This window comes from Eleginops maclovinus, chromosome 12 (assembly GCF_036324505.1).
Source record: "Eleginops maclovinus isolate JMC-PN-2008 ecotype Puerto Natales chromosome 12, JC_Emac_rtc_rv5, whole genome shotgun sequence".
NCBI classification, from domain to species: domain Eukaryota; kingdom Metazoa; phylum Chordata; class Actinopteri; order Perciformes; family Eleginopidae; genus Eleginops; species Eleginops maclovinus.
In genome coordinates this window covers 16,544,857-16,567,918 of record NC_086360.1, presented here as the reverse complement: position 1 = coordinate 16,567,918, position 23,062 = coordinate 16,544,857, and the positions used below count along the sequence as shown (strand labels likewise).

The 23,062-nt window shown below is 39.6% G+C and overlaps 1 protein-coding gene across 2 annotated transcripts in view; it reads left to right on the top strand.

Annotated features, from left to right (window-relative positions):
* Positions 1-23,062, top strand: part of LOC134874037 (netrin receptor UNC5C-like) — a 162,093-nt gene that overhangs the window by 66,957 nt on the left and 72,074 nt on the right. For both annotated transcript variants that reach the window (XM_063898010.1, XM_063898009.1), the window contains exon 2: positions 13,787-14,023. In XM_063898010.1, coding sequence (XP_063754080.1) covers positions 13,787-14,023 — 237 coding nt within the window. The remainder of the gene's footprint in view (positions 1-13,786; positions 14,024-23,062) is intronic.

Here is a 23,062-nt window from a genome sequence, read left to right as displayed (position 1 = left end):
TGAGCTTACAAGCCTGAATCACTTAAAACCCATTCATCAGCTCTCTGACAGGGCAACCTCCAGCAAACACATTCAGTCATGCGGTGAATATTCTCTGCATCCCGGCCCCCACAACATTTCAACTTGTGACCTCAGCGTCCACCTGCAGAGGCTCTTTCATCATACATCACATCTTCTTTATGGCTCACTCACTCACTCACTCAGTCACTCACTCACTCACTCACACACACATGCACTTGTGCTCACAGATGTACACACACACACACACACACTTAAAAGCCTCATCACATTTGACCTTGTGACCCCAGTTAACTAACTAACCTCTTGTTATTTCCCTCGTTCACTGCACCTCTTTGTGTGGGGCCTCAGTAAAAAGATCCAGTCATGCAGCACAGGTAGCCCCGGGGCAGCTTCAGCTTCCAGCCAATCAACATATCCATACATCTCTTTTTCTACACCAATCCACATAAACACAGAGTGACTCAGTCACTAGTTCACTTGAGGATTTTGAACATCTAAACTTTTGTCTTGCTCGGACATGTGGCCATTTCCTGATACTTCAGTATAGTTTTGATGGCCTTTTAATGTTTGCTGTAAATGTAAAAGTGAAGCCCAGCAGGATGCACACAAGCAAAGACAGTGCACACAATTATATTTGAACTTGATGTGTTTGTTTACATGTCTTTGTGTAATTAAAGCAGTTTATACAAAGGTTTATACAATAAAACACATGTAACATTTAATTTCTTGGATATTATGGACAGATCTTCAACACAAGATACCATATTAGCCATTTAGGACATGTTTATGAACAAATGCAGTTCCCTGTTTTCACATTTAAACTCCTAACCTTCTTGTTTATGTATGACCATGTGTTACTAATGCAGAGCGTCCCTCAGCTCTATGACCGGGCTGTTCAGAATCTGGTCCCCAATCTAGTCAAGTAAAAGTTAATGATGCATACATTTAACTCCTTTCCATATGAACTCAATCTGAACTCTTTGCTTTGCTGGGATCTATTTTCTGAACAGTTAATGTGAGATTTGTAAATACATTATTAACCTCACAGTGACTCTGTGTTAAATGGAATTAAATTGTGATTCAGAATAGCCCGAAATGGAAATGAATCCTAAAATTGAATTACCTATGATTGAACTCACAACCCGTTAGTCATGTTTCCACCACAGCAGTTTTCCTAATGTTCAGTGATTTACTAATGTCCTTCTCTTAGCCTTTCGCAATCTGAAGTCATGGCCTTTTGATTATAATGTGGTTACTGCTATGCCGTCTCCTATGGTAAAAACAGGTGGTTATTTTTAGTTTACTTGTGGTAGGAATATTTCATGTTATGACATGAAATTAGAACAGGCATTGGAGAGAGACAAATGAGGTCTCATGTAACTGCTTCCAAAGTATCCTGAAGTTGATAATAACTTGTTTTGAATGACTTTTATGCTCATCCCTTTTCTGTTTTAATAACACTTCAGACATTGGATATTCCTTTTAATTAATATTTCACTTTTACAGCTAGGATTTCTTGCTTCACCAAAATAATTGCGTTTAATCTTTTACCTCAGAAATATTATCTTTTGATCTGTCCAGGTCCAAAATAAGAAATTACTCAAAGCATCAGCCCCAGACGACTCTTACTGTGATGTGTGAAAACAAGGATCCACAGGGTTTCAACTCTTTTCCTTCTTAAGGATGGTCCCCACACCACTCCTGACAAAGCTTCGATGCCCCAAGTGCTTGGAAAAGATAAAAAGGGCCATATTTCAGAATAAAGTCAAGATATCTTGTCAAGGTTGAAAGTCTTTCCAGGCAGAAGTTACTCATTATTCCCTTAGCTCCAAAAACATTTTGTAGTGTCACTGCAGGTTGCCACTTCACCTAGTGAAGTCTCTCACAGCTTTGAACTGTATACCCGTGCCTTCCAGCTTTTCCATTGTTTGTGAGCTCACCAGCATCAATGGGTTGCATCTGGGCCACCTGTCAAAATGGTTAGCAATCAACCACCAGTCAACAAACCAATGACACAACAGCAATGAAGGCACTCGTATTGCATGCATGTTTACCCGCACCAACATGAGTCTCTGTATTTCTCTACGGGAGCCCATGAATTGAAGGACATGTTTAATTTATTGATTTTAAAGTGTAAGTGAACAACTAGGACATTTCCACATAGTGTACACATTCCTCACTGCTCTGCCAGGAACCACATGTTTTTGCTCACAAGTACTGTGTATAGCACCAAGAACACGAAGATGGCATGTTGCGGGTAATGTTTAAACCATCTTAGATTTAACTATATGCTAGAAATGCATTTTGAATGTCCTTTCAAAAGTGCTAGCTAGGGTATGAAAAGCAATTACACTGTCAACACAGCTCATGTGTTGAATCATGTATGAAGTTTCTGTTTTTTCACTACCATTAGAAAGCTCTATACCAATTGATCTTACTCATGTATTATCAATTGAAAAATATGTAAAGATTATTTATTTTCACATGCAATCTCAGCCTTTTATTTTTACAAGCACTAGCCCAAACAATATAACAACTATTTCCACATCAAACATTTTTTGTTTGTTGTTCTTTGTCTCTATCTTTCTTTGTGTTTTCACAAGTCCTTATCACCTGGCCTAAATCTTTAAATGAGCGTTTCCCTAACACCTCTTTACAATAATCACAAACACATTCACAGGTAAAAAGCTGGCGTGTCATAAGCTGTTGGCTTCTTCTATATCCTTGTGATATGTGTAGATTAAAATAGGCAAAGAGAAGGCTGATGCAATGAGTGTAAATCAATATTTCAATGTAATTATTATTCTATAATTATAATGACTGCAAATCCTGCTTTCAATGTGTCAAAGATGTACAGTATGTTTCAGTTCCGAACTTGGCCCACATATTTTAATATCCTCAGATCCCACTGAGCTTGAGCTGAGACATCTACTGTGAAACCCTCATGACAGGTTTCATTTATTCATTGATTTTGTTTTTGCCACTTGAATTTATCAGTCTCTTATGGGCTTGGAATATTTTTCGACCCAGAGGTTAATGAAACCCATTCAAAGCCCATTGTGTAATTTATAAAGACTTCGGATTTGACCAAAATAAGGCTGAAAATAAATAAGGCTGTTTCGTTCTTGCTGTCCCTCTCTTTCTCTCTCTTTCTTTCTGTCACACATAGCGATTTTTTGCGCCCCTGCACAGTAACCACTGCTCTAGTTCTCACAAGCTGAGCATCTAATTTCAGAGAGTAGTACTTGTGAGGGTAGCAGACCCAAGATAAAAGTTAATTAGGACTCTGGCAGCAGAGGATCAGGCAGAAAGAGGGCCAAAACAGCGGAGATGGTGTCAAAGGACTAACTTGACATTTTGGACTCCAGTATATTCTTCCTCATCTTGCCAACACTATGACAGAACCAAATTCCCCAAGTTGGTACTTTATATTCTATAATGGCATGCTAGTGTTGCTGGCATTTCTCATTAAACCCAATAGGTAACACTAGCTGTGAGCTAGCTTATTAGCTTCCAACGAAAACCAGTAGTTTCAAGGAAGAAGGAAACACTAATGATGTGTTTTCATCTAAGCTCAAGAACAAATTAAGATTTTTCTGTACAAATACAGAAATACAAATAATACACAGACAAATCCCAACTGTTGTTTAATCTTGTAAGATTAGGAGGTAGTTAATTGTGATGAAATGTGGGACCGACAGAGCAGTAAGGTTGGGGGAAAAAATGACTATGGGAGAATCAGTGGCTAAGAGTAGTGCAACAAATAGAAAAACATGAAATGAGGGCCTTAAAGAACGATACATTTACCATCTTGAGGCATCTTTTTGAGTAAACAGGGCATACACTTTGTTAAGATAAAGGAGAGATGGGAGAAACAATTGTGTGCTGCGTGCGTGCATGAGAGAGAAGCCTGGTCAGTAATGTGTCTGTAATAAGGTCAGAGGCAGAAGTCCATTATGAAACCCCCTTGAGGCTCTATTTATAGTGACCTAAGGAGAAGGGGAGGGATAAAATGAGCAAGTGAGATGGTGAAAAAAAGAGAAAGGTTTGAGATGAAGATGTGAAAGAGGCATGAAACAGGAAGGCTGAGAGGAGGTGGTGGAAGGGAGGCAGTGAGAGAGAAGATGCAAGAGAGCAGGGAGGCAAAGTGTTTGGGAAGGACTAAAGATTGGAAGGCGCAAAATGGGGATAGCAGATGAGAGCAAGAAGTGTGGAAAGGTGCCAGAGAGAGAAAGAGAGAAAGTGGGATATGATGCAGGGGAGGACTGAGAAAGAGAGGAGAGGAAGACAGCAGGGGAGAAGGAGAGTTTGGCTAGGCGGGGAAAGAAACAGAGAAGTGCGGTCGGAAAGCATGAGGGTGTTAAGTACAGACGGAAGAGAGGAGGAATAAGAAAGCGAGAGAGAGTGAGACAGTGAGCCTCCAGATGGAAAAAGGCATGAGCACTGCGATGTCTGATCCAATTTTATTTTCAGCCCTGAATAAAATAGGCAAAATATGGGGAAATGTTCAAATGAAATAAGCCTGTAAGCTGTCTTTTATCATTTGAGTTGAGTTGCCATCTTCATAATTGTATTATTGTGTGTGTGTGTGTGTGTGTGTGTGTGTGTGTGTGTGTGTGTGTGTGTGTGTGTGTGTGTGTGTGTGTGTGTGTGTGTGTGTGTGTGTGTGTGCGTGTGTGTGCGTGCGCGCGTGCGCGCACGCACGCGCGGGCAGGCAGGAGGGTGGGTGTGTGCGTGTTTTGATAAATAAGTAATATTATTTAATGAGCTAAACTAGCTAATAAGCTCGCTCACAGCTAATGTTACCTATATATATATATTAAACTAGGGTCAAAGTGCCCTGGAAGTAACCAAAGAATGACTGAATGTAGCTCATCCCTCCGAAGCAAAGATAGAGTGAAATAGAGAGGAATAGAAAAAGAAGAGAAAGGTGTATAAAATACAAGAATGTCTAAAGGTTTTCTAAAATAATCAGGAAAGATATCACAAGCCAAGATGAAAAGGAGTGAAGAGGTGTTTTTTGGCAGATAGAAAAAAAAGTAATCATAAATACAGATAGACCTGCACGGAGATACTGACAGGTACAGAATAAATGCAGAGACACTTGGGGAATGCGGGAAAAGCCAGGTGGATAGTGAGATGTGGATCATAGCACAGACCTACACATGACCAGCCAACCATACTATCAGTTGTCAGCCACCCAGAAAAACATTATCCTATCTCCTTGACAATGGAAGTCCTTCCCCAGCCAATGTTTTGATATTCTAATACACTGCCCCATGCTGGCTGATTGTATTAATAGTGATGCTGAGCTTTGATAGGGGAGCATGAATGAAAGTGAAGCCTTGCATTTCCCTGAGGCCTGGGATAAGGGAGACAAAATTCATCTAGAATATAACATTACACATCAACTCGCACAAGTTTGTAGCCCCACAAGCCTACATAAGACTGCATATGAATTAGATATTCCATCTGCATGTGGATATGTGTGGTGTGCATTCGTTTCTGTGTGTAACACAAAGGAAGACTTGTGCAGTACAGAGCTGATCGCTGTTCTTCATGATTGTAAAATGGCAAATTATTTTCTTATCTGGTTGTCTTGTACTCAAATGTGTTTCTTTCTTATTTTGTTTGTATTGTAATGTTACTGCATTACTTAATTTTGGACAGTGGGATAAAATGTTGTACACTTGTGATAATAATAATAATAATAATAATAATAATAATAATAATAATAATAATAATAATAATAATAATAATAATAATAAAACATTTTATATAGCGCTTTTCTAAAAACTCAGACACTTTACAGAGATATAATTCATAAAAAAACATAATTAAAACAACACACTTATATAACACAACATTTATTTACAGTGATGATTTGTAAACACCATAAGTTTGTTAAAACAACCACAGAACTAGGTTGTGTTGGCTGGTTGTCAATATTAATTGGTTACCATTTCTTTCTTTCTACGGTTCGGTGTAGTCTGGTTTTCACCTAGCGTGACTGAAGACAGGTCGAGGGTAGAGACTTGTACTAAATGGCCTAACGGGTTCTCACACCAGTGACCTAATTATGAAGGAGGAGGTGGGTTTAAAACTCAAAGCATAACCAAATATTGAAACAAAGTGGTTATCATATGGCCTCACAGTAATTCCAGTGGCTTGTTGGACATCAAGGGTTCCACCATCATACCGAGTCATATATAGACAAATACAAAACGCTCTAACCAAAGCCTCACCAATCGGTACTCAACCTTGAAAAAGAGGAGTCAAATATTAACCCCTGCTTTGGACCATCATGTGCTGACCATTGGGGTGTAACAGTACACTTAAGCTGACTCGAGCCAAAGAAACTGGAGATAAGTGCTGGCTTTAGAGCCATTTCAGTACAAACACAGTGTACTTACTCCCTGGTTCTTCTGGAAGAGCATTATCCTGTACCTTCCATCTTTCTCTGTCTTACGCTCCTCTTTAGTACAGGAAAATGCTTTTTTTAAATTGTGTGGAGTGAGGAAGAAATAGCTGAAAATATCAAATGCAAAAGATGCTTGAAGCAAGGAAATATACTCAAGGGAAAAAATAAGACAAAAGGAATGAAGAGAGAGAGAGCGGAAGAGGAAGGACTGATAGTTAAGGGAGTACATTTTACAATAATGCAGGGACTAACTATAAATGCAATGTATTTTTGGACAGCATACTGTTAATTGTATGCATGTAACATTTGGCATTGAGACATGCAGCCATAAAAAAAGCAAATGAGTTCTCGCACGCTGCCTACCTGCAAACACCCACTCTTCAGCTGCTCCTGTCCTGTGCGTGTCCTTAAATGTGACTGCACCCAGTTGCATATACGTGTGATGCATGTCCAACTGTGACTTTGCTAGTTTTAATCGGACTCTAGACCAAGCAGTTTTTGAGATAGTGTAATGCCTCCAGCCCAGTGCTGTAAAGAAGTATTGCTGTTTTGTTTTCCTAATGATGGATCTTTTATGTGTGCCGCTCTTATCGTTTAATAACTCTCGTTTCATCTGGTGCTTAGTGACCTTATGATACAAAGAGATCCTACTGATTAAAAAAACAAATCAGCAGGCTTTAAAGTTGTGTTTTTTCTAAAGTTCATTGGAGTGTTGCAGAAACTTCAACATCATCTAAGTTTTTGCAGAAATTTCTGCCAAATAATTAGTTGGCTTAATTGAAGTTTGTAGCAAAGACTGCTGAAAATTGTAAAGAAAAGTCAGGGGATCATCATCAAAGTCAGTGGGCTTCATCCCCCCCGGTGACCGTAAATGTTTTCATGATAATCCATCAAGTATTTGTCCATAGACTTACGTACAGACCACAGCCTCAAGCACAGATAAAAAACAAGATACAAATTGAAATAAATACTGACTAATATAAGTTAGTTATACATAAATTGAAGCATCAACTAAGACCAATGTATCACCCATAACATGGAACAACATTGAACATCAAATCCTCACCTATACTGTATACAGTATTCAAACATATCCAAATGTGCACATTGCATACATACACATACAAATGCATAAATGCAAATAATGTCGCATAGACTTACAGTACTCTATCTTAAAATCCATTCACATCGACAACCCTCCTTCCACCCAAAACAAACAATTGGATGAACACTGATATGCGCACTTGCTGCGCTCTAACATGATAACTGTAGGCAATACAGCTTCCATAATTATAATTTGGGGATAAATACAATATTCCTGTCACAGCCTTGTGTATTCATATACTGTAAGTGGCTGGAGCTGAATATGTGTGGCTTTGACCTAATACTTTACAAATGTGCTGAGCTTTACAACACAATTCAAATGTATGAATACATAAAAAGGCCTCAGGACACATTCTTTATTCAAAAAACATTTAGCTTCTTCTCCTGTTTTATAAAGTTTTGTTGCTACCATTTCCCCTTATTCTTATATGCAGACCTATCTTTTTGTGTTTATGTAACATGAGGAATTCAGCAAACTGCATAGACTTGCTCACAGTATGTGGTATGCATCTTAACCACCAGGATACCCCACATATATTCTTGTCATTCTACAAATAGCGCCTCTGTCTTAACTAAGACCAGCTGTGGCCTTACGGAGTCACCTCTCTGCAGGCAGTGTCATAAATCTCGTTCCAGGGTTTACCCGGGCCCTTACATGTCATACACAATGAAAAGCTGCGGACGCCAACCAGCTGTCACAGTCTGCTCCCTTATTGAGATACTCTAGCTGTCAAGTACTTTGTGTTAATATGTATTGCTTAGCCCTGAAAGCCTGGTGTATATATAATGGGCTATGACAAGGTAGTGTGCGGTGCATACTGTGCTGCAGTATATCTTCCCCCGGGTATTTCATAGTTAGAGGAATTATTCTCCCATAGAAGAAAAAAAAAATCAGATGCTCATTTGTATTTGATTCAGTCTAAAAACCCAACATATCTAGTGCCAAATATGGAAAATAAAGCAATGTAATGCATGTATTATTATTATTATTATTATTATTATTATTATTATTATTATTATTATTATTATTATTATTATTATTATTATTATTATTATTATTATTATTATTATCATTATTATTATTATTATTATTATTATTATTATTATTATTTTTATTTATTGACATATTACTTCATAGTTTAATAAACATCTCCCAACTAAAATGACTGGACACATTTAATTAAGGACCTGCTTTCTAATATTATTATTTTTGTGAAGTTGTCAAATATATGTACATTAAATTATCCCTTTGAGCGAAGGTAATGATGTGATTAATTCTCTGCATTAGCATGTCTACTTGTGTCTTGAATATTGTCGCTTTTATCAAAGTGCCGGTTGAGGATAAGCGCCTGATTAAGTTTCCAATGGATGTGGATGATTGCGCATGTTTCTTCTTTCAAAGGAATATAACTCTGCAGGACGCTTTGTATAGTTCCCTGTCATGCAATGTCAAGTAGTTTAACTGACTCAGTCTGCCCTTGTCTTCTTTATAAACAGATGACACTGAGAAAATGTTCTCCCCACACACACACACACACACACACACACACACACACACACACACACACACACACACACACACACACACACACACACACACACACACACACACACACACACACACACACACACACACACACACAAACACACCGCATAATAACATCATACATTTTGTGAATTACCATGACTTTGCTAGTCCTTGCTTTGAATCCTTATCCGGACCAATTATCAGCTGCAAACAATCCTTGCATACAAAACTACGTTGAGTTTAATTGTGTTTGATTGCATTGCGGAACATTTTCTTGCCGGTTTTGTTTCTTATTGACGCTTTAATAGTTCCTGAAAAATTGACACAGCAGCTAAGTAATTTTATTTGCTATGTTGTGCTTGCAACACGGAGAAAAACCTCCTCAGTAAAGCATGCTTTACCAATACATAAATTGCATGGCCAAAGACAAGTAAAGGACTGTAAAACCAGGTATTATTATTTAGATAGTAGTATAGTAGTATGTGTGATCCATGTACGTTTGCCTGCATGCTTTGGTGACATATTTAAGTGCTTGTTTATTAATGTCATGCTCTTGTAGCCCACTTGCACACTTTCTGTTTGCATGTTTTAATGTGCCTGCACATTTGTGTCTGCGTTTTTATGTGTGAGGAAATGGGCGGCAGTATATCTTATTCCATAGCAATGATACACAAGCTCGCTCCCTGCTGTCCCGTCATCCCTCACCTGCTCTCTTTTTGTCCCACTCCCTCCATTGCCCTTACCTTCTTAAACCTTTTAATGTTCTTATATGCATATTTAATTTAATTAACTCTATAAGTGTATGTATGTGCCTGTGTGTGTGGGTTTGTTATAGCAGACATTCTGTGGGTAGCTAATATGGATGCCAAGAATGGGTATTTATACTTTTCCAAGTTTGTGAGATGGACAACTGTTTTGCACCTTGTGTTTGAATGTGTTTGAATGCATTTACTGTATGTGTGACTTTGTAATTTTGCAGCACACAAGTCTGACATAGATCTGGATTGTTTCTGCTTTGTTTTCTTAGTTGTGTGTGTGTGTGTGTGTGTGTGTGTGTGTGTGTGTGTGTGTGTGTGTGTGTGTGTGTGTGTGTGTGTGTGTGTGTGTGTGTGTGTGTGTGTGTGTGTGTGTGTGTGTGTGCGCCTGCTTCTCTGCTTGCGTATATATTTTCACAGCTGCTGCTGCTGATTCTAACTAGATGATAAGAGGGTCAGGAGTATGATCTCATGATTTCCATGGCTACTGCACTGATACCCATCATAGACCACTTACCAAGAACACAAAACCCTAACACACACTCACATGGACACACAAACCCCCACTCTCGTACCCATGAGGCATTTTGACCCTATTTGGCTACGTTTGGCTTGCTTTAGGACACGGACACTGTTCTCAGCCACAGAGTCTTGAAAACATATTATAATGTGAGGGTACAGTTTTGTTGTTTGTGGCCAAAGGGCCAGCATTGTCTTTGAAAGTGTCATATTTTGTTGGACGACCAATATCGAGAATCAATCTACCTCTTCCTCTTTGTCATTAATCCAACAATCTCTCTCTCCATAAGATGGATCAGCTCACTTTGTCACATACACTTGAACATGATTTGCTACTTCTGATGACATCATTCTTAGCAGATTTACGGACATTTATTGGTTAGGTTTTAAGGTTTTCAAGAGTAGGCAGACATATGGTATAGGTGCAAGCGAGGAAATACATATGGTGTTTGCCCCCAGTGCATATTTAGTACATGGCGTAAATCGAACCTAGACATTGTTCTTCTACAGCCATCCATTAAGAATGACAACATTCAGGCAAGACATTTATGAGGGGGGCTGTTAGGACCAGTAATTCACTCTGTCAGGAGATCGGAAGAGAGCAGTGCGGGTTAGTTGAGATAGGATGGGCTAGAGAGGCAACGATGGTGCAGAGGGGGAAACAATTGTTGCCATTTCTAAGAGAAAAGAAAATGTTTTCAATGAAAAATGTGTCTCTGTCCCTCCAGTTTTTCTATTTCACGTTCCCTTTTCTGTGGCTATCATGTTTCTTGTGCCAATCAATATTTTATAGCTGTCGCTCCAGAGCAATGAACCCCCCCAGCTCTCTGAATGACAGATGAGGGTGAGAATGGATGTTGGGGGAAAAGTGAAAATCAGGAGGGAGGGGTAGGAGGGTTTAAAGCAGTGTGGTGAAAAACATAAAGCAAAAGCAAATGGCAGGGGAAGAGGAAGGCAGTGCAGCATTTGAGAAACAGACTGACATGAACATTGGTGAATATAACACTGGATAAAAAAATAGTAGGAGTACATTTCCCACAGATAATGAAATATTGCTATAAAAATGTCTCCCAAATGTTCATACTGTCAGAGAACTAATTAGAAAACTAAGAGAGAAAATGTCAGCTTCGTGACATCAAAGAGGGGTCGCTGCCTACTTATTTTACCCCTGTTTGTGTCTTGTTGTTTTACCTAAGCTGCTTTTAGCTCATAGCCCACAGCACCCTGCTATTCTCAAAGATAATGACTACAAACACAGTTAGAGAAATGTGCATGTGTGCACAGGCGTATAAATGTGCAATTATATGTTGCTTTTTTTGAATATTGTGTTTATGTGTGACTGTAGCCATGACACATTAGCAATGGAAAACCGTGAAGCTGTGTCAACAATGTGTCTAAAAGTGTTCCTATGAGTCACAACTATCTAGGTGAGCAACAGACACACACACACACACACAGAAAAAGGTCTAGACAGTTTTAATGAAACTGGATGATGATGGAGTGGAGGGAAATTACAATTGAGAAGCAATGTGTGTAGTTGTGTGTGTGTGTGTGTGTGTGTGTGTGTGTGTGTGTGTGTGTGTGTGTGTGTGTGTGTGTGTGTGTGTGTGTGTGTGTGTGTGTGTGTGTGTGTGTGTGTGTGTGTGTGTGTGTGTGTGTGTGTGTGTGTGTGTGTGTGTGTGTGTGTGTTCACGGACTAAAGGCACGTTGTGTGTCTATCAGAGGAAAAGTCAAAGAAAAAGGACCTATTCTGCTTCCTGTACTTGTAATCCTCTGTGTTTTGGTGACTTTGGCAACCTGGTGACAAAACATTCTTGGTGTCCCTTTGATTGAGGCCATGGGTGGGCGTGAAATTGGAAGCAGGCTGAAAGGATAGTCGAGGATAGAAAGGAGGGTAGAGGAAGAGGACAATGTGTTTGCTGCCCTTAAGGCCCAGACACACCAGACCAACATGAAACAAGTAGCGGGACAAAGGCCGATTGTCTAGGGTTGCCTAGCGTTGCCTACATCTTGGCCAAAAAGTTGCACTTGAACCCACTGGAAGGACAACAGGCAATGGCCAACAACTACGTTGTTTGTTTTGCCCCTGCTTGAGAGGAAATAACTCTTCATACTAGCAACAGGCGGTAGTCTGTATTTGTCAATCAAAAAGGAGAACTGAAAAACTAGAGCTTTGGATACACCTCCCTTTCTTATGATACATAGTACTTAGAAAGCGATAGTTTACTTAAAGGATTCTTAATTTTTTCTTCATTGTTGAATGCATTTATTGTAAGTTGTGTTGGATAAAAGTATCCTCTAAATGATATGGACGCGTATGTAACATTCTGTTAATGTGTTCACATTAGTTTTGAATAGAATGATCAGATAACATGAAGATGGAAAACGAAAAGTGCACTCTCACAACTTTATATTGTTTTCCTTACGCATGTTCCTTTCTTTAGCTCTGTTTTAAAATCTATTTTAAAGGCCCATCAGATTGATTTCTCAAAAAAGATTGAAGCTGCTGAAAGTAAATTGGCCTAAAAAGCTGCTTGGCAGACTAACAGTGCGGGACAGACTTAATAAAGGGACAGAGGTTCATTGCGGCCCAGCTATGTGTATCAGGGCCTTCAGTGTTTGCAGAATGAGGACTTGTTCAGGTTCAGAATGACATTTTTAAAGTCAGTTGCACCAGATTTTAAAACAGTTCAATGTCATGGCAACACTGATTGTAGTTGACAGAGGATGAATGGACTCAAAGTAAATACAGAGTAACAAACAAAGTAAATGAGTGCTAATCCCTACTTCATGTTAATTGTTATCAAATCTTTATCCTCACATTAGCACTGATATTTATCTGAACATTAATGACCATATCGGAATCATTTATTTTGGGATATTTAGTGTATTTTAATCCCATTGAATAAGAGTTTGCATGTCTACAAAATGTAATGTTAAGATGGATGTTAGTGATGTTTATTTGTGAGCCTTTGAAACCTTCGACATACGTTACTGAGTCGATATATGGGGATGTTTATGTGTATTTTTGCGGTTACAAAATTCAGAGTCTTGTGGGGAGGAGATGGTTTCTGGAAATAACTTTGATAGCCAGAAGGTTTACACAAAAGGACACACCAACCAGCTGCTGTTTGAATTTGCGCTTTCTCGCTCAGTGGAAGTAAATTGTGCTCAAGGCCACCAGCTTGAGACATGACAATTATTAGTGATCAGATGAAACGTGTACTTTAGGGGGTATTGCTGCTCATCGGTGTGAATCACAGAACAATAATAAATGACTGAAAGCATCAAGCATTTCCTCCCTAAACCTACTCTTTCTCGGTTGGTCCTCAAACTGCATCGATACAAAAACAGACCAATTGAGCTGGAAATCTATAAAAAACATTGAATAGCAGTGACTGTCATAATTCTAACCTGTCTCTTCTCCTCTTCCCTTAGTGAGAGATGATGATGATTTTCTGAGTCTGAGCGAGCTCCCAGAAACCTTCCCCTCCGATCCTCCAGAGCCCTTACCTCACTTCCTGTTTGAACCCGAGGAAGGCTACATTGTCAAAACTAAACCCGTCAATCTATACTGCAAAGCAACACCCGCCACGCAGATTTACTTCAAATGCAACAGCGAATGGGTCCATCAGAAAGACCACACCGTCGAGGAGCGGGTGGATGAAAACTCAGGTGAGTGCATGGCCTGTGCTCACAAACACGCACACAGATCTATCAGGGAGTGCAATAGAAAGGTGACAGATTAGCCCATACTGTGAAAAATGTATTGGAAAAGTCATATAATTCAAAGTTCCATGGAGACAGTGTATTTGGAGACTTTTAATTGCAGTTTTTCTTGTAATCATGACATTGCAGTTGCTTGTCATTTTTATTCACAGGGGATCTTTTTTTTTCTTTTTGGGAAACAGGGTTAAACCCAGTAAACTCAAGAATGCACAGCTGAACTTTTCTGGTAAAAAAAAATGGGTGAAATAAATATACAGTATACATAAATGTAAAATAATACTTTACTGCCAGCATGGTTGCCAGACTATTTTAACTATATACATATTATGTATATACCATATCTCCTAGTGCACAAAACATCAACATAATATTTTAAGTCATCTAAAGTTTACTGTTGTATATCAAAATCGAGCATTTTGCCCCTCATGAATATAATCTTTCTGTCTGACAATGATGAGATTTTGCTCTGTGTTTATAAACTTGTCACACAGACAGAAAATATGGCCGACAATTTCCCCAGGTTGTCCCACCGGTGCACTGTACGCAAACAGGTTTAACCTATTATTCAGATGTTTAGTTATTTTTACTGAAAGCAGGGTCACACGTCAGACGTTTGTTCACAGCTGCCTGTCTGCCAGTGCAGTGAACTGCGATGTTCACAGGACAGCTTAAAAGGATCCGTAGTTGCCTACTGGACTGCGGCCAAAGTTCCACACTTGTCACTTGTCGGCACATGGTTTTATTCTGCTGGATAGGTAATGATGAATCATGCTGTTGCTTTGGCAGGAAGACAAAGACGTACACAACCTGCTTTCTTAGACTTCAGGTTGACATGAGCTGAGCTTATGGGTCTCCACCTGCTTGTTAATGAGCCTGAGTCCCCAGAGCAAGTGATTAAACCCAGACTCAAATCAGTTTAAAACTCCTGATAAATGGCATCTGTTGAAGGAAATACGCAGTGGTGTCAATAGTAGCACAAATCATCAGCATGCCAGTGGTAGATGTGCTATGTTCTTTATGTCAGACAGGCTAGCAAAATAGGTAGCACATACTGTATGCTATGCACTGACTGTTTGATATTTGTCAATGTGTATATTAAGAGGGAATTTTGAGGAAGCTGAAGTTTTGATTCTGCCTCACCCAAGTTGACACATCGACTTGCCCACCAAAGATTTACTTTTGTATTACAAAGGAGACCCTGGAGCCAAATATTGTGTGTGTGTGTGTGTGTGTGTGTGTGTGTGTGTGTGTGTGTGTGTGTGTGTGTGTGTGTGTGTGTGTGTGTGTGTGTGTGTGTGTGTGTGTGTGTGTGTGTGTGTGTGTGTGTGTGTGTGTGTGTGTGTGTGTGTGTGTGTGTGTGGGGAGAACATTTTGTGGTTTGTTGTGGGTCTGCCACAATTTCAAACCCAAGACGGAGACAGAAGCAACGGAGCAGTGCAGTTTGATGTTCCCCCGATTTAGCTGTCACACTCGAACAGTCAAGGAAGAGTAGAATAAATGCAATACAACCGAAAGAAATAAACATGAGAGAGGTGAAAAAACAAGTACAAATAGAAACATATATACACACTGTGCCAAAGAACAGAATAATGTTAAAGTCTTGTTATTACTTTGGTTATCATTTTTAACCATAACTTGTTTTTGATTCCTTAAGCATTTCTTTTGAAAAGTACTTCTCCTTTTTATTTCTCGGTCTTATTCCTACTGTCCTGGATATTTAAACATTGTTCTTTCTTGTTTGTTTTTTTCATTTGATTCATTTTTGATTTCATTTTGGATGTATTATTCATTCTTACTGTGTTTTATATTTTATTTTCTTATCTCCTATCCTATTCTGTATCACCTTTAAATGCCCTGAGCAGTTTTAGCATTTAGGATAAACTTTCAGAGAAGACAAATCCAATGTTCCTGTCTCTTTTAAGTAATTTGTCTCTGAAGGTATCGGCACATTAGTCCTACATTAAGAAACTGGCATTGACTTAAATCATTGATTACGAGTGGAAAAGTGAATTCTAAAGAACATTTATCTTTCACAGCCTTCTGGGCCTTCACATAAGTGACATGAGATGACATATATGTGTATCCACCATAAGCATCTATTGTGTTCCCTTCTGTTCCTTCATTTTTACCCCCCTTCAAACTCTCAATGTTCATTACTGTCATCGCACACAGCTGCAAGTCGTTTATTAGTCTCCTATGAGCCGTTGATTTGCTAGCTGCTTGATTCCAGGCGGCACATTATTGAGAGGAAATTCTGTTCAATTAAAAACCCATGGAATTAGGCTCTAATGTATGAGATAGACACCATGTAGTCTCTCAAGGCTCGGGATCTCCGAGATGATTTGTTAGTTACATTGCTGACTGTGTGTTTCAAACAACATCCAATCCAATGAGTTCTTAAAACAAGTCCCGTTTTATCATCGAGTGTCCCTGTCTGTTGAAATTACCTTCAGGCTTGGTCGAAACATGATTTAGTTTTTCATCATTGTGCTGCCTTAATTAATGCCTACTTTTACAAAGCCATATTTATGCCACTTAAATAAATAAATAAATGGCTTTAGGACATTTAATCTCCTCAACACTATAATCCATACAGATATAAACGTGAAAATGAAATGAATAAATAGATAAAATGGGAACATTATGCAATATCAAGAGCTGTTGATGTTTGGAGACTGGAGCACTTTCCAGGGAATTGGCTCTATGTGATTTTATTTTTAAAAGTATTCATTATTTGTTTTTCTTTTTTACATAGAAAATGCAATGAATAAATGCCTTTTTGCTTTCATGGAAAATGTTTATGTTATCTTTAGACAAAAAATGATCAGATTATGACAAGATTATGAGTACTCTTGATATCACGCAACATACCGCATAGGAAGCTGTTGTGGGACTATGGCTGGTGAATGCACAGTTACTCTGGTCTGTTTATCTGTGTGAAAACAGAACTCTGTAAGCTGTTTTCTCCTGTTTGTTTCCCGCTGTTTCTCAGACACATCTAGGCGCTATGGCCCCCTTACTGCTTTTATTATCTCTTTCTTTTCAGTCTATCCCAGTCTCTCCCTTCCCTTTTTCTTCCTTTCACTTTGTGCCATGCTGTTTTGTGTTCTGCTCTCATTCCCACTGACTGAAATTGGAGAGAACACAGGTATATACAACGAGAGCCTAAAGAAAGCAGGGGAGACCAGTAAGGGATGATGGAGGGAAGCTGATGGAGGGTGCCTTTGAGAGGGCTGGAAGGGGAACAGATATCAGGAAGTCACACTGAGGAGAAAGATGATAGGAGACCTGCTGGGCACTTTTCTTTCTCTTTCCTGCGTACTCAACTTTACTTTCTAACCATGTTTCTCTTTTTTTTTTTTTTTTTTGGTCCAAAAGAAAATGCAACATTTGTTTGAAATACGTTGCATCAAAAAACATTTCGATCTAGTTGAACAGGATGATTCAAAGGCATTTTTTAAAATTTGTACAGCAGAAAAAGTAAAACAAAATATATATAAATACAGTATATGAAGTATTAGACCATAGCAAGGAGGAATAATAGTGTTTTACAAATGGAAAACAAACAAACAGATCCATTGAATTTAGTGTACCCTGTTTCCAGGAGTACAGTATAAGAAATGTTCGTCTTTGTGTTAACACTGAGGAGTTTTATTAGCCAATATTAACTTTATTCCCCCTATATGTATTATTGTTTTAATTGCAAATAACGCACTCCATGAACATCTATTTTTCTATATAATGAATGGAAAGGGTAACTACATTTCATGTGAGCTTTAGACGACTCAATACTTGAAATTGGTCACATGGAGCCTCATCTGGAGGGAGGGTAAGCCAGGTGAAGGTCACAGTCAAGCTGCAGGGGCAAGGGAGTGAGGAGGGGGCAGTAGGATAGCCTGAGGGTCACTGAGGTCTGCCTCCAAATGGAGCAAGAAGCATTATTCACTAAACTGCTCCACTGCCTGCCACAGTATCCTTTACAAACAGAGCTAACTGGAGTACTTAAAACAAACAAAAAAAGCACCCTGCCCTCATGCTCAGAGAAGACAGAAGCTGTATTAGCAGTATCATTTGCTTAAACATGCTAACCATATCTGAATGAATGTGACTTAAGGTGAGAACCAGCATAATTTGTCTAGATTAGATATCTTATTGTGAAGGGCATGTTCAGTGTTTGCTTAAGCAACGCTCGTACAACCTCAGTATATCTCCATTAGCCTTGAGGAGTGCTAATGACATATTGTATACTAGGTTACTTACTTTGTCTCCATTAGCCAAAGTGTGAATGGTTATTAGTCCACTCGCACTGACCTGTGACACACACACACACATAGTATTGGCACACACAGTATCGGCTTGGGTGATTTGTGACCTCTTTCCCTCCTTTGCTGCCATCTCACTTGTATTGATTTCCTCTCGTCTTTTCCTTCATCTCTCCTCCTTTCTCTTCCTCCTAATGTTTCTCTTCTCCTCTCTCCCTCTTCCTGGCATCAATCCCACTCTTTTCTACCTTCTTTCCTCCTCCTTCTCCCATCTCTTTTGCTCCCTTTCTCTGTCTCCTTTTATATACAGTATCTCTCACTCTTATACTGTGACTGTTTGGTTTGAATTATTAACAACCATTGAGATGTACAGTATAAAGGAGGACAATGAGCTTCTGTGTCAGTGACTCCTGTTATGCAGGACAACTGTGTTTGTCTGTATCAATGTATCGTACACACAACTATGTTTATTTTCGTGTTTGTGTGGTGTCTGTGAAAAATAATCTCCTATATTGTGTGAAATTGTGTGTGTATCTGAAATGCAGTTCTCTTTGTTTGTGTGACTGTTTGTGTGTTTATTTGAAGTGGACTTTTTGTAGTGTCCTGGAATTCCCCGGTTCACTGCCTCTTTAGAGCTACTGAAGGACATGAGTGTGTATGTTTACTGACATTCACTTGTATATGTGCACACTCATACACACACACACACACACACACAAACACACACACACACACACACACACACACACACACACACACACACACACACACACACACACACACACACACACACACACACACACACACACACAGGAGAAGTACCCAAACATGGACCAGGAGGGACTGTGATGATCAATCAATTTCACTGTGGGAGCCATTAAGAGAACATACACATACACACACATGCATTTGAACACGGACAGTCTACTGTATGCATTGAGTGGCTGCAATTGGTCACAGACCGGTGAATCTGCTCTGTCAATGTCCTGGATGATTTCCCTCCGTAGGCGAAGAACTCATTCAACCGTTGCTCTCTCCCTTTCTCACAATACCTCTCATCCTGTCGTGGTTTAACCCTTTCAAAAAAATGTCTGCCTTTCTGTCTCCATCTTTCACTTCCTTTTCTTTCAAGTAATGAATGGGACATGTCATGTTTTTAGATTTTGAGCACTGGCTGCAAAAATGACTTGAAGTCACAGAAAAAAAAAACGTATGTAGCTTGTAGAAAATGAACTTAGTGATGACATTTTCACTTTCAGAAAAAAAATCAATATATTTTCCATTACAACTGCAACTTGGTTATTACAACCTCTCAAATCAGTCATTACAACTTCAGGAATCTGCTCTGTGGCAGTATAAATCGACAAATCTGCGGCCTTGACTTTTGCTACACTTCTTGCGATGAATGTGTTGCCAAAGTAATTTTCACTTGTAGTTGGGGGGGGGGGGGGGCAATCTTTGGTCAGTCACACAGTCACAGTCATATCCCCATTTCTCACCGAACCAGTTCCAGTTCTAGCTCCGTGCTAGTGCTCTTGTGGTTCCGAACCGGCTTTTCTTTTAAGCCCCAGTTGTGTTTTCACCGCCCAGAGCCCGACTGGTGCTGCGTCATGACTTCACAGTTTAAGTTGCTGATTTTCTCCCCAACGCCAGTTATACCTCTCACAACAACAACAATGAGGCGCTGCGTCGGGTCGATGCTGGTGTTGCTTTTAATCATACGAAGCCAGGTCAATTAAATAAGTACTTCTCCAATGTTTTTACTTTTCTCCAGAACGCCGTGTTCCATTGTTTATTAATGTGGTTCAGTAGCATTTACCGCCCGCCCACCGGCGTTTAGTCTCCCGTTAACACACCGCAGAGGCCGCTGGACAGTGTTCACTGTCTGACTGTTCACTGTCTGACTGTCACACAAGCAGCTGATGCATACCCCCATCCCCATAAGTGTATGTGTTTCAGTCTGAAATGGCGCTGTTTGGCATCGCAATGCCATTATGAAAGTTTCTCTGGTATAAAATGGGTGATTTTATCATAGCCTACCAACCGAAGCTAATCTGACTAGTTTGACTACTTGTTGCTATTATATTGTGGCATGAGCCGTTTTCTACAGGCATATTTTACCGGCATATTTTTCATTATGATTTTACTTGTGATAGTCTGACATTGGGAACCTGTGCGGCATATGTATTGATTCCATCTGATAGCTGCTATTACAAAACAGGAAAACGTCTGTCTACGCTTTACAATGATCGATAACAGCGAACAGATGGTGATTAAAGTAAGGTAATATAAACAGCACCACACTTAGCCTGGTTAGTGTTGCCTGACTTCAGTGGCGGCTGGTGAACATTTTTTTGGGGGGGGGCGCAGTTGGGCGGCACGGTTTAAATAGCACTTTTTTAGAGGTTTAGCTTAAGACAGTTGGTTAGGTGGCTGCGGCCACATTCGTGCTTCTTACATTTTTGTGTGAAGTGCTTTAGATCCTTCATCCCGGTTGTAGTCCAAAGTGTTTCAGTCCCAGGACTTTGAAATAACAGACAAGGGAAACAAAAAAAGGCATTGCTCACTGTACAACCAGCTAACCAATTCCGCTTAGCATACAAGTTTGAGGAGAAAGTCCGAGTGTAGGTTCTCCCGCGATCAGTGGTCGTCTGTTGAATGTTTAAATCCGGACGCTCGGGTCCCAAGTCTTTCAATTTCTTCTTTTCGACATCTGATAGTCGATGAAACGGTGTTTTAAGTAGAGCTTGCACGGAGTTCTCAGCCATCGATGTCGCCATATTCACTCAATCTAAGTTTCAGCTAGCTACGGTGCTGCTCTTTACGCTTGTGGTTAGGGAATGATAACGATGCTGATTCGCCGAAATAGTCCAATCGCGTATCTAAGAATGTCACATTGAACTAAGAAACAATGCCATTGGCTGTGGGCGCAAAGATTTGCGCCCACAGATCTAAGTTTCATCCTCCAATGAAAAGCTATCCTTGCTAAAATGACTGAGAAAAGTATAAGCTCTCCCATAGACTCCCATGTTATCGGCGCCCACGGACGGTAGCCGACCTGCCTATTCTCAGAAAAGGCGAATGGCAATATATTATGTCCGGACACATTTTAGCGGTTCTTGACAGTGGTCTCCCATACACATTTAACCCATAAACACGGTACATTTCTTATTTCAATTATGTTGTATATATAACGTTTTTTAACTCAAAAAGTCAGGGTGGGCGGCGCCCAAGCGCTCACTATTGACGCACCGCCACTGCCTGACTTTATAAAGTGTGTTTTTTATAAGTGCGTGGTCGCGATCTAGTCAGTTTGCTCAGCGCTACTGCTTGTTACAACTTGTATTTGCCATACTCGCGAAAATACAGAATTGCTCCAGAAGAATATCAGAGTGCAGACACTGTGGCTTCTTAATGTGGCCGGGCTCATTACTTCTGCTGACTTATTTGTCTATTTTTCTCGGGCAAATGAGAACAACTTACTATCCTCACTTCAGTTTCTATGAATGGTGTTGTCATTTGGTGCCACTCCTCAGCAGGTATCCCCGATTGTTACCATGAAAAACATGGCCCATTGTTCTCAGTTGGCCTCAAAAGATAAGACCATCTTGGACAAATGTACAGTAACAGGAAATTATGTCTGAACACAACAAACCAATGTTGTCCTTCTTTGGCTATTATTTGGCTTTTCTGAAGGCTAGAGTATGATTCACATTATCATACTGCAGTGAAGTTTCCTTCCTTCCATGATGCCATGTGCCCTCCATTTATCCTTTAAATGTGCCACATGGTATTTAAAAATACATGTACTGTGCTTTCAGTCGCTTGTAATTATAGGGTAACACTTTTTTCAGATGTAATGAATTCACTTAAAAAAAACTGCTATTTCAAATGTTTTTAGTTGCTCACCAATAGTTCACATACATGTTATCTCTAATTTATTTTGGAGTGAAATATATTTGGCATTCAACACATTTGCTGTTTCTAAAGTAGTGATATGGTAAGTTAGCTGCAGAAGTTTGTGGAAGAGCTACAAAGCTTGAATTAATTCCTTTAGGGAAGTTGAGTTTTCACTTGCAGCTCCTCCACGGGTGGTAGGTCACAGCGCAGGGTCACTCACTGAACAACATCCCTGGAGCTGGTTGGCATTCAGTGAGCTGCTCACAAACATTTCAGCAGAGCAGATGTTTGTGGGACTCAAACCTGTGTCTCTTGATGTATTTGTCTTATATAAAATGCAGGAGAAAAGAATAAGTATTATTTTGATAACCCTATTTCTACCACCTTCACTTTTGTTGCAGGGCTGCTTTTGTTATCTTATCCATTCCCTGGTTGTATCAGTTCTGACCTCCCTCCTCATGCATTTGCATTTTGTCGGACTCTTTCCCTATGTGGCACTGATGAATTAATCAAAGCTAGCATTGACTTTTTTGGTATCCTTTGTTTCTTTTCCCTAAAGGCCTGTCTGTTTGACCTGTCATTGATCACATTTAAGCAGCGCAAAGCTTTTGAGTGCTTTCCCCCTGTTCCCTTGTCTCTTCCATTTTTCTAAATCATTTAGCCTTGAAACCTGGTCTCTGTTTCTCCCTGACTGGCAAGCTTTCTTTCATATGTATTTCTCGCTTTTTATTTCCATCTCTGTTTTTTCTGATTTAAAGGAAGACTTTACACTTTGTCTGTGCCATTAGTGTTTTGGGATATTTTCATCATGTATGTATTATAT